Source organism: Oncorhynchus gorbuscha, linkage group LG19 (assembly GCF_021184085.1).
Source record: "Oncorhynchus gorbuscha isolate QuinsamMale2020 ecotype Even-year linkage group LG19, OgorEven_v1.0, whole genome shotgun sequence".
Classification (NCBI taxonomy): domain Eukaryota; kingdom Metazoa; phylum Chordata; class Actinopteri; order Salmoniformes; family Salmonidae; genus Oncorhynchus; species Oncorhynchus gorbuscha.
The window spans coordinates 26,271,719-26,289,112 of NC_060191.1; the positions used below are offsets into that span (position 1 = coordinate 26,271,719).

Genomic DNA, 17,394 nt, shown 5'->3' on the forward strand with positions numbered 1-17,394 from the left:
GTTTGGAACACATTTCAGACTGAGGCTGCATATACACAGGCAGCCCAATTTCTTTATTTTTTTTTGAACAAATTGGTCTTTTGGCCAATCAGATCAGCTGTGAAAAGATGTGATTGGCCAGACCAATGGGTGGGGAAAAAATATTAGAATTGGTCTGGGTGGGGAAAAAATATTAGAATTGGTCTGCCTGTGTAAACGCAGCCTGTTAACCATGCTCGAGTGTATTATTGCTTGACGGTTATGAGAGACTGACTACTGGTTTGTATAATGGACCAATGAGAGTATGTTGTTGATAATAAATGGCATGCATCATGCTGACCATGATGGCTTGTGTTGGTTTTCTCTCCTTGCCTGTAGTACTGGGTTAATGTCAGTGTGGTGGATGAACTACTTCAGAAGCTCCTGTGAACATAACTCTCTAAATCGCTTTTTTTGGTGTCTTCTCACACATTGGGAATGTAGCTGGTCAGTATTCAGCAATGCGTATACATTAAGGAGGTTGCCTAGCGGTTAAGAGCGTTGGGCCAGAAACCCGAGAGGTCGCTGTTTTGAAAACCCTGAGCTGGCAAGGTGGAAAAATCTGCTGTTCTGCCCTTGAGCAAGGCAGTTAATCCCCAAAATCTACTGCTCCCCGTGTGCCGTTGATGTTAAGGCAGCCCCCCGGTACACTTCTGATTCAGAGGGGTTGGGTTAAATGTGGAAGATGAAATTTGGTTGAATGCATTTAGTTGTGCAACTTTGTAGGTTTTCCCTTCCCCTGCTAGTTTGTTAGAGAATTATTAACAGTGACTGTGTGGACTGCCAAGCTGGATCAACACTGCAGCTGTAAGTTGTTTTTTTTTCCCTCACAGAATGGATATTCTTTGTTTTAAAGAGAAGTCAGAGGGCACATCCTTTTATTCCTAAAATGTCTGTTTTAATTTTAGTAATGGACAGCAAGATTTCAGTAAGCCTAGGTACAAATAAGTCAAACACACTGCATTTTATCATTCATTTTCCAATACCCAGCCTACATTTACATTTCCTGCACATGAGTGACAGTTTATTTCTATAAAATGTCAAATTATTATTAACTGACAATGTCCCGACTGTAATGTTGATTGAATATGAAACTTGTTTTGAACAGATTGCATTTATTGAAACTGGTAATTGTGCTCGACTTAAAAATATGAAATTGTTGAATGTAGTTTCTCTTAGGTGGTTGTTTTCTGTCTTCAGATAAATGGAAACTGCTGTGGACATGGCGTTTCCTTTTGGCTGAATTGGTCTGCAATCACATGCTCGGATACCCCAAAATCTCTGTGAAACCACTTATTCTCCCTAGTGCACTGACATGAAACCATTTGGCGGTCAACCATGCCGTTTTCCCTTACTTTGGTTTATATAGTTTCCTTAGGTGACCGATCTAGGATCAGCTCCCCCAATCTCAACTTTAGCCTTTAGTGGGGGAAATGTAAAACTGACCCAAGATCAGCTTCTAGGGTGTAGGTTCACCCTACATCTATGAATTCCACATCCTTGTTAAGCTACACAGGAAATACCCCTTTACTTGGCACCGAGCACATTTGCTTTGAGTGAAGAGAAAAGACTATACTTAATGAAGAGGGGAAAATATATATATATATAGCGTCCAACTCCACTATCCGTCTCTCTCCTGTCCTTTTCTCTCATACTTTCCAACAAAGAGAAGGCTTGTGGATAAAACTCAAATCCTAGAAATGTCACCTGGTCTATTTTATTGAAATTATAATTTTAAAACTTAAGGATTGTGCAGAAAGAAAAGTCATGCCAGGGTGCATTGTATCAAACAGATGGTTACATTGGGCAGTGGTTTGTCAAAGTAGGACAGAGTGTACTGTATATTGTACTATTGACGTGTCCATCCATGCTTGTAGCAGGGATGGGGTTTGTCTGGAGGTTATCAGGAGACAAAATCCAGGGCAGAGATATGGCAAGCAGGATGGGGAGCTTATTGTTGCACATAAGTGTCAACTGTAGAATATCTCAAATGTACCACATAATGCAATTTTTCGCCAACAAAAAAGTTAAATCGAGGATTTCTCCCTGTTTTTTTTTCTTTTTTTCGCCAGTCCAATTCCCACGCACTTGTCTCTCACACATTCATAAACCTCTACAGTCACTCATGCTTTTTCTTTCTCTTTCACACACACAGTGCCAGTTCACATGAGCCATGTCTCTTTCTCCTTGTTGAACTGCTCTGCCCACCTCCTGGTGAGCTCCAGGTAGTGTTCAGGTTGGTGCGGCTGGTAATCCAAATACAACCTGGTCACCGTCTTTTTTGGCACAGCCCTCTCGATCTGTGTGCCCTCGTGCCACTCATTGAACGACGTTATCGTGACGATCTCGGGCCGCACGTTCAGCGCTGCCTGCAAGGCCGTCTCGTAGTAGCGGCCGTTGACGCGGTTGCGCGTGTTGTGGTTGTTCCACGGTCTGACCGCGGTGTCGATGTAGCCCGGCCCGGCGCTAGGTATAAATAACAGGTTGTTACCGTCGCAGAACGCCTTGACGGCGATCCAGTTCTGGTGGGACGAACCAAAAGAAAACCCGTTGGAAGCGAAGTACGTGTACATGCCGTCGAAACCACCGGCAAGGATGTCGTGCTTGTGGCGCTCCTCCACAATGAGGGCGATGAAGACACTGTCGTACGCCGTGCCGCGCAGGCTGTGAGTGCCCGTGGGGTGGAGCAGGTCGGACCAGTTCTCGGGCGGCGTCAGATACGAATCATAAATGTAGAACAGAGGCAGAATATTTCCCGTGCTAGAGGTGAACTTGTAGAAGGCTCCGTGGTCCCCGTACCTTCAAACACAAATAAATGGACAGGAGATTATAGGTACAGATTTGAATATTTGCATGGGAAAAAATACCTAGAAGTAACCTAATAAGATAGGAAGCACATTCTAGATTCATATACATGTAATTTAGCATTCAGGAGACTGCAGATGGAGCACGCCCCCATCCACATCGAGAATGTTAAAAGCTTCAAGTTCCTCGGCATACATATCCCTGTGTGGTGAAGGTGCGAGGCTGTCTCTTCAACCTCAGGAGGCTAAATAAATTAGACTTTGCCCCAAAGACCCTCACAAACTTTTACAGATGCACAATTGAGAGCATCCTGTCAGGCTGTATCACCGCCTGGTATGACAACTGCACCGTCCTCAGCCCAACGCATCACCGGAACCACACTGCCTGCTCTTCAGGACATCTACAGCACCTGGTGTCCCTGGAAGGCCAAGAAGATCATCAAGGACCTCAGCCACCGATCCATACCCTGTTCGCCCCACTAACATCCAGAAGGCGAGGTCAGTACAGGTGCGTCAAAACTGGGACCGAGAGACTGAAAAACAGCTTCTATCTCAAGGCCATCAGACTGTTAAATAGCCATCACTAGCTGGACTCCGTCCAGTACCCTACCCTGAACTTAGTCACTGTCACTAGCAAACGGAACAAAACGGGGATAAACATACCTGAATTTGTTCAATGGAAACTCTCATTTACAACTGTTAGACTAATGAATACAAACTATATCGGCTAGATGCAGGCATGAGTGTGCAAGGCGGTCACTTTGATTACAAATTTGTCTCTCAACCTGTGTGCACCTACGTTGTAAACTTGAACTGGGTGAATGGAATATGAATGAGAGTCATCCAATATACTGTAATAGAAATAAGGCCATTCTCATGAAAAAATGGGATTTATAGGCGTCACTGGTCTATACAACCCATTTTGTGTGTGATAAGTGGAAGTCAGTCATTAACTCGTTTTTCAACCACTCCACACATTTCTTGTCAACAAACTATAGTTTTGGCAAGTCGGTTAGGACATCTACTTTGTGCATGACACAAGTAATTTTTCCAACAATTGTTTACAGACAGATTTATTTCACTTATAATTCCCTGTATCACAATTCCAGTGGATTAGAAGTTTACATACACTAATGACTGTGTCTTTAAACAGCTTGGAAAATTCCAGAAAATGATGTCATGGCTTTAGAAGCTTCTAATAGGCTAATAGACATAATTTGAGTCAATTGGAGGTGTACCTGTGGATGTATTTCAAGGCCTACCTTCAAACTCAGTGCTTCTTTGCTTGACATCATAGGAAAATCAAAAGAAATCAGCCAAGACCTCAGAAAAAGAATTGTAGACCTCCACAAGTCTGGTTCATCCTTGGGAGCAATTTCCAAACGCCTGAGGGTACCACGTTCATCTGTACAAACAATAGTACGCAAGTATAAAGACCATGGGACCACGCAGCCGTCATACCGCTCAGGAAGGAGACGCATTCTGTCTCTTAGAGATTAACGTACTTTGGTGTGAAAAGTGCAAATCAATCCCAGAACAACAGCAAAGGACCTTGTGAAGATGCTGGAGGAAACAGTTACAAAAGTATCTATATCCACAGTAAAATGAGTCCTATGTCGACATAACCTGAAAGGTCGCTCAGCAATGAAGAAGCCACTGCCCCAAAACCGCCATAAAAAAGCCAGACTACGGTTTGCAACTGCACATGGGGACAAAGATCATACTTTTTGGAGAAATGTCCTCTGGTCTGATGAAACAAAAATATAACTGTTTGGCCATAATGACCATCGTTATGTTTGAAGGAAAAAGGGGGGTGCTGGCAAGCCTAAGAACACCATTCCAAACGTGAAGCTCGGGGTTGCAGCATCATGTTGTAGGGGTGCTTTGCTGCAGGAGGGACTGGTGCACTTCACAAAATAGATGGCACAATGAGAAAGGAAAATTAAAGCAACATTTCAAGACATCAGTCAAGAAGTTAAAGCTTGGTCGCAAATAGGTCTTCCAAATGGACAATGACCCCAAGCATACTTCCAAAGTTGTGGCAAAATGGCTTAAGGACAACAAAGTCAAGGTATTGGAGTGGCCGTGACAAAGCCCTGATCTCAGTCCTATAAAAAAATTGTGGGCAGAACTGAAAAAGTGTGTGCGAGCAAGGAGGCCTACAAACCTGACTCAGTTACACCAGCTCTGTCAGGAGGAATGGGCCAAAATTCACCCAAGTTATTGTGGGAAGCTTGTGGAAGGCTACCCCAAAACATTAAACACTAGTTAAACAATTTAAAGGCAATGCTACCAAATAATAATTGAGTGTATGTAAACTTCTGACCCATTGGGAATGTGAAAGAGATAAAAGCTGAAATAAATCCTACTCTCTACTATTATTCTGTCCGTACTGTGAGACACCTAAGACAGAGCTACAAGGAGACAGGACGGACAGCTGATCGTCCTCGCAGTGGTACACCACGTGTAAGAAGACCTGCACAGGATCGATACATCTGAACATCACACCTGCGGGACAGGTACAGGATGGCAAGTACAACTGCCCAAGTTACACCAGGAACGCACAATCCCTCCATCAGTGCTCAGACTGTCCGCAATAGGCTGAGAGAGGCAGGACTGAGGGCTTGTAGACCTGTTGTAAGGCAGGTCCTCACCAGACGTCACCGGCAACAACATCGCCTATGGGCACAAACCCACCGTCGCTGGACCAGACAGGACTGGCAAAAAGTGCTCTTCACTAATGAGTCATCATTTTGTATCACCAGGGATGATGGTCGGATTCGCAGTTATCATTGAAGGAATGAGCTTTACACCGAGGCCTGTACTCTGGAGCGGGATCGAGGTGGAGGGTCCATCATGGTCTGAGGCGGTGTGTCACAGCATCATCGGACTGAGCTTGTTGTCATTGCTGGCAATCTCAATGCCGTGCCTTACAGAGAAGACATCCTCCTCCCTCATGTGGTACCCTTCCTGCAGGCTCATCCTGACATGACCCTCCAGCATGACAATGCCACCAGCCATACTGCTCATTCTGTGCGTGATTTCCTGCAAGACAGGAATGCCAGTGTTCTGCCATGGCCAGCGAAGAGCCCAGATCTCAATCCCATTGAGCACGTCTGGGACCTGTTGGATCAGAGGGTGAGGGCTAGGGCCATTCCCACCAGAAATGTCCGGGAACTTGCAGGTGCCTTGGTGGAAGAGTGGGGTAACATCTCACTGCAAGAAACGGCAAGAACAGCAAGAACTGCAGTCCATGAGGAGGAGATGCACTGCAGTACTTAATGCAGCTGGTGGCCACACCAGATAGTTTCTTTTGATTTTGACCCCCCCCCCTTGTTCAGGGACACATTATTCCATTTCTGTTAGTGACATGTCTGTGGAACTTCTTCAGTGTATCTCAGTTGTTGAATCTTGTTATGTTCATACAAATATTTACACATGTTAAGTTTGAAAATAAACGCCGTTGACAGTGAGAGGACGTTTCTTTTTTTGCTGAGAATATATATATATATATATATATATATATATATATATTACACACACACTCCGACATTGCTCATCCTAATATTTCTTAATTCCATCCTTTTACTTTTAGATTTGTGTGTATTGTTAGATATTACTGCACTGTTGGAACAGTGCATTTTGCTACACCCGCAATAACATCTGCTAAACATGTATAAACAACCAATAGAATTTGATTTGAAGTGAACTGTGTCTGTCCTTTAAAAGGGTCTATGTTGTCTGAAAACTACTGTTTCAACAGGAAAGTTCAAGGTTTTACTTTGTGTCCACTTCAGTTTAAAGTTATTCTAAACAAAGACGACACCTACCTGTCGATGATATACTTGATGTTGTCATGGACACTGTGGTCGCTCCGCCCTCTGTAAGGCTGGAGGTGAAATGCAACCTGGGAAGAAAATGAAAAACATCATAGTCCACGGCTTTCCATTCATTCCATTGTTGTCACATATTTGTAAGTGTGTCTATGCAGCCAACCCAACCATCTAAGGTGATGAGTTTGTATTGACTCAAACTCTAGAGAATATTCACATTTGGAAAGGTGACAGGAGCTGGGCTGTGTTCAGCTGCCCCTTGGGTGAGAGCTATTCAAAGCCTAAGGATTCAGGAGGAGCATGACAGCCATTATTATACCGCCAATATAATAAGCAGTTGTTACAACAAGAAAATAGCTTCAATTGTTGTGTCCAAATACTGGTGGAGTCCACTAATAACATAATCTGACCTGAAGAACAGTTTGCAGTTCTCCCAGGGTCTGCTCGGTGAGTTTAAACAGGAAAACGGCAAGATGACAACCTTCTGTAAGCATTTGAGAGAGGACATTAGTTCTGTATGTGAATCCGTGATAATGACGGAGAAATCAGATTATATCGAAGGACAGTTGAGGCGGAACAACGGTTGTTGTAGATAGAATTGCAGAATCTCCGCAGGACCTGGACGGAGTCTGACGACAAAGTGAATGAAATTATCTCGGAGAAACTGAAGATGGACCACAGGAAGATTGAGTTGGAGCACGCCAAGGGGACTGGAAAACCCACCTCCAGCCCAGGTGACAGGCACAGCCCGATAGTCGTCAAGTTTCTGAGGTTCAAGGACAAAGTAGCGGTTCTGGAAAGAGCCATGAACTTGAGAGGAATGTACATCTTCCGTAACGAGGACTCTCCTGAAACTGTGCACCTGAAGAGAAAATAACTTATCCCGGCCATGAAAGCTGCCAGAGTGCGTGGGGCTATGCTTCCATCCATGATGACAGGCTCATTGTCCACCCTCCCTCCCAAAAGCCTGGAAGGGATGAGAGAGCCAAGCCTATGGATTTGTAGCTTCAACCCCACAGCACACTTACACACATACACACTTACACACACCAACTGATTAATGGACTGCTAAGTGTATGTTGTTGTTTTTCTCTTTCTTTTGTTTGTTCTTTTTGATATTCTGTCTTTCTCTGAGAAGCTACCCAGGAAAGCACATATGGAATCATGTAGTAACCAAAAAAGTGTTAAACAAATCAAATATATTTTTGATTCTTCAAAGAAGCCACCCTTTGCCTTGATGATAGCTTTGCAAACTCTTGGCATTCTCACAACCAGCTTCATGAGGTAGTCACCTGGAATGCTTTTTCAAAAGTCTGGAATGAGTTCCCACATATGCTGAGCACTTGTTGGCTGTTTTTCCTTCACTCTGCGGGTGATTGTGGTGGCCACGTCCTCTGATGCAGCATTCCATCCTTATTGGTCAATTAGCCCTTACACAGCCTGATAGTTCCACTAAGCGCAAACCAGATGGGATGTTGTATCGGTGCAGAATGCTGTGGTAGCCATGCTGGTTAAGTGCCTTGAATTCTAAATAAATCACTGACAGTGTCACCAGCAAAGCACCTCCACACCGTCACACCTCCTCCTCCATGCTTCACGGTGGGAACCGCACATGCGGAGATCATCCGTTCACCTACTCTGTGTCTCACAAAGACACGGCGGTTGTAACCAAACATCTCAAATTTGGACTCCTCACACCACCAATCTAATGTCCATTGCTCGTGTTTCTTGGCTCAAGCAATCTCTTCTTCTTATTGGTGTCCTTTAGTAGTGGTTTCTTTGCAGCAATCCGACCATGAAGGCCTGATTCACTCAGCCTCCTCTGAACAGTTGATATTGAGATGTGTCTGTTTACTTGAACTCTGTGAACCATTTATTTTGGCTGCAATCTGAGATGCAATTAATTGCCGATTTCTGAGGCTGGTAACTCTAATGAACTTATCCTCTGCAGCAGAGGAACTCTGGGTCCTCCTTTCCTGTGCCGGTCCTCATGAGAGACAGTTTCATCATAGCCCTTGATGGTTTTTGCAACTGTACTTGAAGAAATATTCAAAGTTCTTTAAGTTTTCCAGATTGATTGACCTTCATGTCTTAAAGTAATGATGGACTGTTGTTTATCTTTGCTTATTTGAGCTGTCCTTGCCATAATATGTACTTGGTCTTTTACCAAAGAGGTCTATCTTCAAGACAAAGGAGATAATTGTGGACTACAGAAAAAGGAGGCCCAAGCATGCCCCCATTCTCATCGACGGGGCTGTAGCGGAGAAGGTTGAGAGCATCAAGTTCCTTGGTGTCCACATCACCAAGAAACTGACATGGTCCAAGCACACCAAGACACCCGTGAAGAGGGCACGACAAAACCTCTCCCCGTCAGGAGACTGAAAAGATTTGGCATGGGTCCTCAGATCCTCAAAAGGTTCCTCAGCTTCACCATTGAGAGCATCTGGTTGCACCACTGTCTGGTATGGCAACTGCCTCGGTATCCAACCTCAAGGCACTACAGAGGGTTGTGGGGTTGGCCCAGTACATCACTGGGACAAAGCTTCCTGCCATCCAGGACCTCTATACCAGGTGGTGTCAGAGGAAGGCCATAAAAAGTGTCAAAGACTCCAGCCACACAAGTCATAGATTGTTCTCTCTGCTACCGCACGGCAAGCGGTACCAGAGCACCAAGTCTAGGTCCAAGAGGCTTCTAAACAGCTTCTATCCCCAAACCATAATACTCCTGAATATCTAATCAAATGGCTACCCAGACTATTTGCATTGCCCCCCTCATCTATGCATAGTCACTTTATAATAACTCTACCTACATGTACATATTACCTCAATTACCTTGACTAACCGGTGCCCCCCCCCCCTCCTCCCCGCACATTGACTCTGTACCCGTACACCCCTATATATAGTCTCGCTATTGTTATTTTACTGCTGCTCTTTAATTAGTGGGGTGAACAAGTATTTGATACACTGCCGATTTTGCAGGTTTTCCTACTTACAAAGCATGTAGAGGTCTGTCATTTTTATCATAGGTACACTTCACAAAAATCCAGAAAATCACGTTGTATGATTTTTAAGTAATTCATTTGCATTTTATTGCATGACATAAGTATTTGATCACCTAACAACCAGTAAGAATTCTGGCTCTCACAGACCTCTTAGTTTTTCTTTAAGAAGCCCACCTGTTCTCCACTCATTACCTGTATTAACGGTACCTGTTTGAACTCGTTACCTGTATAAAAGACACCTGTCCACACACTCAATCAAACAGACTCCAACCTCTCCACAATGGCCAAGACCAGACAGCTGTGTAAGGACATCAGGGATAGAATTGTAGACATGGCACAAGGTTGGGATGGGCTACAGGACAATAGGCAAGCAGCTTGGTGAGAAGGCAACAACTGTTGGCACAATTATTAGAAAATGGAAGAAGTTCAAGATGACGGTCAATCACCCTCGGTCTGGGGCTCCATGCAAGATCCCACCTCGTGGGGCATCAATGATCATGAGGAAGGTGAGGGATCAGCCCAGAACTACACGGCAGGACCTGGTCAATGACCTGAAGAGATCTGGGACCACAGTCTCACAGAAAACCATTAGTAACACACTACGCCGTCATAGATTAAAATCCTGCAGCGCACGCAAGGTCCCCCTGCTCATGCCAGTGCATGTCCAGGTCCGTCTGAAGTTTGCCAATGACCATCTGGATGATCCAGAGGAGGAATGGGAGAAGGTCATGTGGTCTGATGAGACAAAAATAGAGCTTTTTGGTCTAAACTCCACTCGCCGTGTTTGGAGGAATAAGAAGGATGAGTACAACCTCAAGAACACCATCCCAACCGTGAAGCATGGAGGTGGAAACATCATTCTTTGGGGATGCTTTTCTGCAAATGGGACAGGACGACTGCACCGTATTGAGGGGAGGATGGATGGGGCCATGTATCTCAAGATCTTTGTCAACAACCCCCTTCCCTCAGTAAGAGCATTGAAGATGGGCCGTGGCCGGGTCTTCCAGCATGACAACAACCCGAAACACACAGCCAGGGCAACTAAGGAGTGGCTCCGTAAGAAGCATCTCAAGGTCCTGGAGTGGCCTAGCCAGTCTCCAGTCCTGAACCCAATAGAAAATCTTTGGAGGGAGCTGAAAGTCCGTATTTCCCAGCGACAGCCCCGAAACCTGAAGGATCTGGAGAACGTCTGTATGGAGGAGTGGGCCAAAATCCCTGCTGCAGTGTGTGCAAACCTGGTCAAGAACTACAGGAAACGTATGATCTCTGTAATTGCAAACAAAGGATTCTGTACCAAATATTAAGTTCTGCTTTTCTGATGTATCAAATACTTATGTCATGTAATAAAATGCAAATTAATTACTTAAAAATCATACAATGTGATTTTCTGGATTTTTGTTTTAGATTCCGTCTCTCACAGTTGAAGTGTACCTATGATAAAAATGACATACCTCTACACGCTTTGTACACCCTGTAAAATCGGCAGTGTATCAAATACTTGTTCTCCCCACTGCATTGTTGGTTAGGGGCACATAAGTAAGCATTTCACTCTAAGGCTGTTGTATTCGGCGCATGTGGCTAATAAAATTAGATTTTATTCTGTATACCACCCCTACCTTGTCACAACACAACCGATTGGCTCAAATGCATGAAGTTCCATAAATTATATTTTTATTGAAATGCATTCCAGGTGACTACTTCATGAAGCTGGTTGAGAGAATGCCAAGAGTATGCAAAGCCATCACCAAGGTAAACGGTGGCTACTGTCACTCACTGACCATAGAGAGCCCTAGTTTATCTATAGTGTAGTAGGTCAGGGCGTGACTAGGGGGTATCTGGTAATCGTTGTCTCTAATTGGGGATCATATTTAAGTAGATATTTCTCCCACCTGTATTTGTGGGATATTGTTTTGTGTTTGTGCATGTGCACCACGTAGTCATGTTTAGTTGTTTGTTTATTGATTTATTGTTTTTTCTTTAAGTTTCACTCTGCAATAAATATGTGGAACTCAACATCCGCTGCTCCTTGGTCCCGTTCTTACGACAACCGTGACAGCTACTTTTGAAGAATCTCAAATATAAAATATTTGATTTATTTTACACTTTTTTGCTTACTACATGATTCCATATGTGTTATTTCATAGTTTTGATGTCTTCACTATTATTCTACAATGTAAAAAATAAATAAAAACCCTGGAATGAGTAGGTGTTTCCAAACTTTTGACTGGTACTGTATATTCAGAGCCATATCCCAGTAATGCTTAAAGAAGATCTCATGTCAAGTGTTAAATGAAGTAGTGTGGCTCCAGGGTCACCTGCCTCATCTAAAGCCTATTATTTTGATTTGTTGCTATAAGCCACCAAGTGCTAACAGTCAGTATCTAAATAATATGTGTGATATGCTCGATAGTGTATTTGATGTAAACAGAGAGGTCTACTTTCTTTGGAACTTGAATATTGACTGGTTTTCATCAAGCTGTCCGCTCAAGAGGAAGCTTCTCACTGTAACCAGTGCCTGTATTCTGGTTCAGGTTATTAGTCAATTTACCAGGGTGTTTACAAGCGCTACAGGAACAAGATCATCCACATGTATTGATCAAATGTTTACTAATACTGTAGAACTCTTCTCTAAAGCTGTATTCGTACCCATTGGATGCAGTGATCACAAGATAGTGGCTATATCTAGAAGAACCAAGGTTCCAAAAGCTTGGCCTAAAATAGTGTATAAGAGATCATACAAAGGTTTTTGCTGTAACTCTTATGTGAATGATGTAAAAATATTTGTTTGTCTGAACTGACTTATAAGGAGCATCCAGATGCAGCACTTGATGAATTTCATGAAACTGCTTCTTCCAATTATTGATAAACAAGCACCTGTTAAGAAACGGACTGTTAGAACTGTTAAGTCGCAATGGATTGATGAGGAAATGAGAAACTGTATGGGTGAAAGAAATGGGGCAAAAAGAGTGGCTAATAAGTCTGGCAGCACATCTAACTGGCTAACTTACTGCAATTTGAAAAACGATGTGACTAAACTCAACAAAAAGAATAATAAACTGTATTATGAAGCCAAGATCGATGATATAAAGAATGATGGAGAAAAAAACTTTGGCGTACTTTAAATTAAATTATTGGCAGAAAGACAAATTCAACTCCATCTTTCATTGAAGCAGATGGCGTATTCATCACAAAACCATTTGATGTTGCCAATTATTTGCATGATTAATTGGCAAAGTGGCCAAACTTAAGCAGGATATATCAACAACGAACAGTGAGCCATCGTATTCATGCATAAAAAAATGAATGATGAAAGAAAAGCATTGAAAGTTTGAATTGTGTATAGTTCGTGTATGACAGGTAGAAACATTTTTAGCACTGAATAATGACAAACGTCGTGGCATTGACAATTTGTTATGCAGGTGAATGAGGACCCAAAAGCGACTTGGCGAAAACAGAGTCTTTAATCCAGTATAAGGAAATAGCAATACTCCTAGACAAATCGGAGCGGTAAATAAAGCATAAAAACAATTTCACTCGTAATCACGAGAACTGACTGGAGACTCGATAATAAACTGCAGGTTGCCTCGGGAAGGCACTTGACCGTAGCAGACTCAGACACCTGCTCACCACGCAGCATCTGAGGGAAACACGACACGACAGGGCGATACAAAGACACAGCACGGTGAACAATATACAAGGATCCGACAGGACAGAAACGGAAAACATGGGGAGAAATAGGGACTCTAATCAGGGGAAAAGATAGGGAACAGGTGTGGGAAGACTAAATGATTGATTAGGGGAATAGGAACAGCTGGGAGCAGGAACGGAACGATAGAGAGAAGAGAGAGAGGAAGGGAGAGAGAAAAAGGGGAACGAACCTAAAAAGACCAGCAGGGGGAAAACGAACAGAAGGAAAAGCAAAATGACAAGACAATATAAGACAAAACATGACACAATTTAGATTTGAAGGCTACTGAAGATGGTAGCTGACTCTATGGCCACTCCTATCTGTCATATGTTTAATCTGAGTCTAGAGGAAGGTGTTTGTCCTCAGGCTTGGAAGGAAAAGAACGTCATTCCACTACCCAAGAGTGGTAAAGCAGCCTTTACTGGTTCTAAAAATTGTGTTGTACCAAATAATATTTCAATTTCTTTGTAGACAAATTGACAACAGACTTTCAGTATGCTTATAGAGATAGGCACTCAACATGTACTGCACTGACGCAAATGACTGATGGTTGGTTGAACAAAATGGATAATAAGAAGATTGTGGGAGCTGTACTGTTAGATTTCAGTGAAGCCTTTGATATTATTGACCATAACCTGTTGTTGAGAGAACTTGTGTTTTATGGCTTTTCAACCTATATTGTGAATTCAGAGCCATCTATCTAATAAAACTCAGAGTGTTTTCTTAAATAGAAAATTCTCTAGCTTCTCTAATGTAAGGTGTGGTGTACCGCAGGGCAGTTCTCTTAGCCCCCTACTTGTTTATATTTTTACCAATGACATGCATTGGACATTAAACAAAGCCTGTGTGTCCATGTATACTGATGATTCAACCATATACATGTCAGCAACCACAGCTAATGAAGTCTCTGAAACCCTTAACAAGGAGTTGTAGTCGGTTTTGGAATGGGTGGCCAGTAATAAAGTGGTCCTGATCATCTCTAAAACTAAGAGCATTGTAATTTAGTACAAATCATTCCCTAAGCTCTAGACTTAAGCTGAATCTGGTAATGAATGGTATGGCTGTTTGACACGCCGAGGAGACTAAATGACTTGGTGTTACCTAAGATTACAAACCGTTGTGGTCAAAACATATAGGTTCAATGGTTGTAAAGATGGGGAGAGGTCTGTCTGTGATAAAGAGATGTTTTGCTTTTTTGGCACCCCACTCCACAAAGCAAGTCCTGCAGGCTCTAGTTTAGTCTTATCTTGATTATTGTCCAGCCATGTGGTCAAGTGCTGCTAAGAAAGACCTAGTTAAGCTGCAGCTGGTCCAGAACAGAGCGGCACGTCTTGCTCTTCATTGTAATCAGAGGGCAAATATAAATACTATGGATGCCAGTCTCTCTTGGCTAAGAGTTGAGGAGAGACTGGCTGCATCACTTCTTGTTTTTATAAGAAACATTAGTATGTTGAAAATTCCAAATTGTTTGCATAGTCAACTCACGCACAGCTCTGACACACACACACTTACCCCACCAGACACGCCACAATCCCCAAATCCAGAACAAATTCATGAAAGTGTACAGTATTATATAGAGCCATTATTTCATGGCACTCCCTTCATCTCATATTGCTAAAATGAACAGCAAACATTGTTTAAAAAAACAGATAAAGCAACACCCCATGGCACGTCTCTCCCCTAATGGACCTAGATATTTGGTGTGTATGTATTGATACTGTATGTAGGCTATGTGACATTTCTAAATGTACGGAGTTCTGTCCTTGAGCTGTCCTTGTCTATTAATGTTCTGTATTATGTCATGCTTCATGTTCTGTGTTGACCGTAGTAAGAATAGCTGCGGCTTTCGCAACAGTCACATTTCTCGGCCAACAGAAGTGGACGAAGTGGGTGCACAGAAATGTCCCCATACGAGACAATAGAAGCACACAGTGGTGGTGTTAATATGTTGTACAACCTTTACAGACTGTTATAGGATTGTCTCAGACAATGACTGTTTCAGCACTGGTGTTGTGCCATGACAAAAACCTGACACATCTATCCCAAGGTCATTTGTCAACCACTAAAACCCAGTGAATCATAGTACTATTCCTCAATGAGGAACAGAGTGGCTGATCAGCTACGAAACAAATACAAAAATGCTTAACTTGGATTTTTAAGAGTAAGCGTGGAGAATTTCACTACTTTGAATTATATATGATCGAAGTGGACCACTTTTCTTCTCCCACAACTGGTTCCCCAGGGACCCAGCAAGAAGGAAACTGGATGGATAGAGCCATAATAGAATGGAAGCAGCAACACCTCACCAGTTTGCTAACATAAGTCTGCTGCTTTTGTTGTAGATCCATCATTCCCACCTGACCCTTGATTAAATTCCTGTCTGAGCTCTGCCTCGCCACTCCCTGGTTCTGTCTGCCAAGACACAGTAGCACTACCCTATAAAATACTTTGTTGTCATTATGGAGTTAGCTAGTGTTTACCATGGGCTGTGGAGATTAAAGTGCTAAACATGTTGTAGGTTTAGCATGTTGTGCATTTTTCATGACTGGGAATGGCCTTTTATGCTATAAAAATACTTGTCATGATGCAGTTAGGATACCATTCACTATGGAGAATAAAGTGCTAAACATTTTATACGTTGTTAGGCTATGCATGTTTTGTATTTTTCATGACTGGGAATTGTCTTTGTCTTATTATGGAGAGGGACTGTAGCCAAGTATAGTGCATTAGATTGGGATAGGTTGGAGTAGGGGGTATGGCAGTATTGAAATGAAAGTGAGTGGCTACTGGGGCTTCCTAACCAGTTGCCGTGGTGATGTAACTTGGTGACAACAAGGGCTCAAAGTGTCACCAGGACATTGGGACAAAAGTGTGCTAATGGATTGGAGTGGTGCTGGCTCGGGATGGGAGGCAAATCAGTTTTAAACTGTTGTCCTGTATAGTTAAATGTGGTCATGGGGAGAAAATCGTTGTTGTCGCTAATGTTGGCAGCTAAGTGCTTCAGTGTCGGATGAAAATATATTTGAATTTGGAGCCCCTGTGTCAGGGTAGCTCACTATGGTTGTGTAGGCCACTCGTCTGATATCAGTGCAATAAGGCAATAAGTGTAGGAACAACTCTCCGTAATCTGATTAATGTCTCGAGGCAAGGTATCATTAGAGGGAAATTACAACTCTTTCTGTGCTAATAACTTAGATTGAAAGCTGAGTGACTCGGCCAAAAAAAAAAGTCATTATAGTTTTTAAAGCCTGCCGTTTCTCTGTCTAATTATTTCTCCCTAAGAAAAAGAGTTGTCACCATCTCAACTCCCGCTCACCGCAGATGACTGCCGCCTCTGGAATAGCCCGCTCTTGTTCCACCCGAGACACATAAGGTCATTACACAGCAGCAATTTAGACGGAAATGAGAGACCCAAGCAAACCGAGAGCGTTTCTCACAGACAGACCCAGCCCTATCACCATCACCAGAGCATAGAATTGGCTGAATCGAGTCGAATACAACGTAATGCACTGTAACAGGCCCTTAGGAGGGGATTTCAACCGTCCGTTAAACTACCCAGACAGCATTTCAAAACAGTCAACACCATACAGTATTGAACGTATCATGAGATGTTGCCGCGTCGTACTTCCAAGAACGTTTTCGGTTATATTAGTTTGATTTCAGTAGCGTTCTACACACTATGGTTGTCAACTTCTCATCAACATCAAAGTTTAGCAGGCACACTAACCATGCACCCCAAATGGCACCCTAGTCCCTTTGTAGTGCACTACTTTTGACCAGGGCCCATCATAATTGGTGCACTATGAATGGAATAGGGTGTCATTTGGGATACAAGCAATGTCCTGTGAGATGGAAGATGGAAGCTGCATGCTGTGCTGGGCATCTGGAGATGGGGAAGTGTGCCTGACAGCATGGCCTGCCTACACATGGGCATCTCTGTGCTGCTGCTGTTCAACATGTCCTACTTTCCTGCCCCTTGGGACCCGGATTGTTCAGGGTTGAAAACTGAGTCATGGGACCGTCACCCCCGCATACCCTCCCCCCCCCCC

The 17,394-nt window shown here is 43.2% G+C and overlaps 1 protein-coding gene across 1 annotated transcript in view; it reads right to left on the reverse strand.

The window, feature by feature from the left end:
- Positions 1-1,715: 1,715 nt before the first annotated feature.
- LOC124004656 (glycoprotein endo-alpha-1,2-mannosidase-like protein) overlaps positions 1,716-17,394 on the reverse strand; it is a 29,912-nt gene continuing 14,233 nt past the window's right edge. Inside the window, exons 3-4 of the mRNA XM_046313325.1 lie at positions 6,653-6,729; positions 1,716-2,817 (exon numbers count right to left, since the gene is read on the reverse strand). Coding sequence (XP_046169281.1) covers positions 2,181-2,817; positions 6,653-6,729 — 714 coding nt within the window. The 3' untranslated portion in view covers positions 1,716-2,180. The remainder of the gene's footprint in view (positions 2,818-6,652; positions 6,730-17,394) is intronic.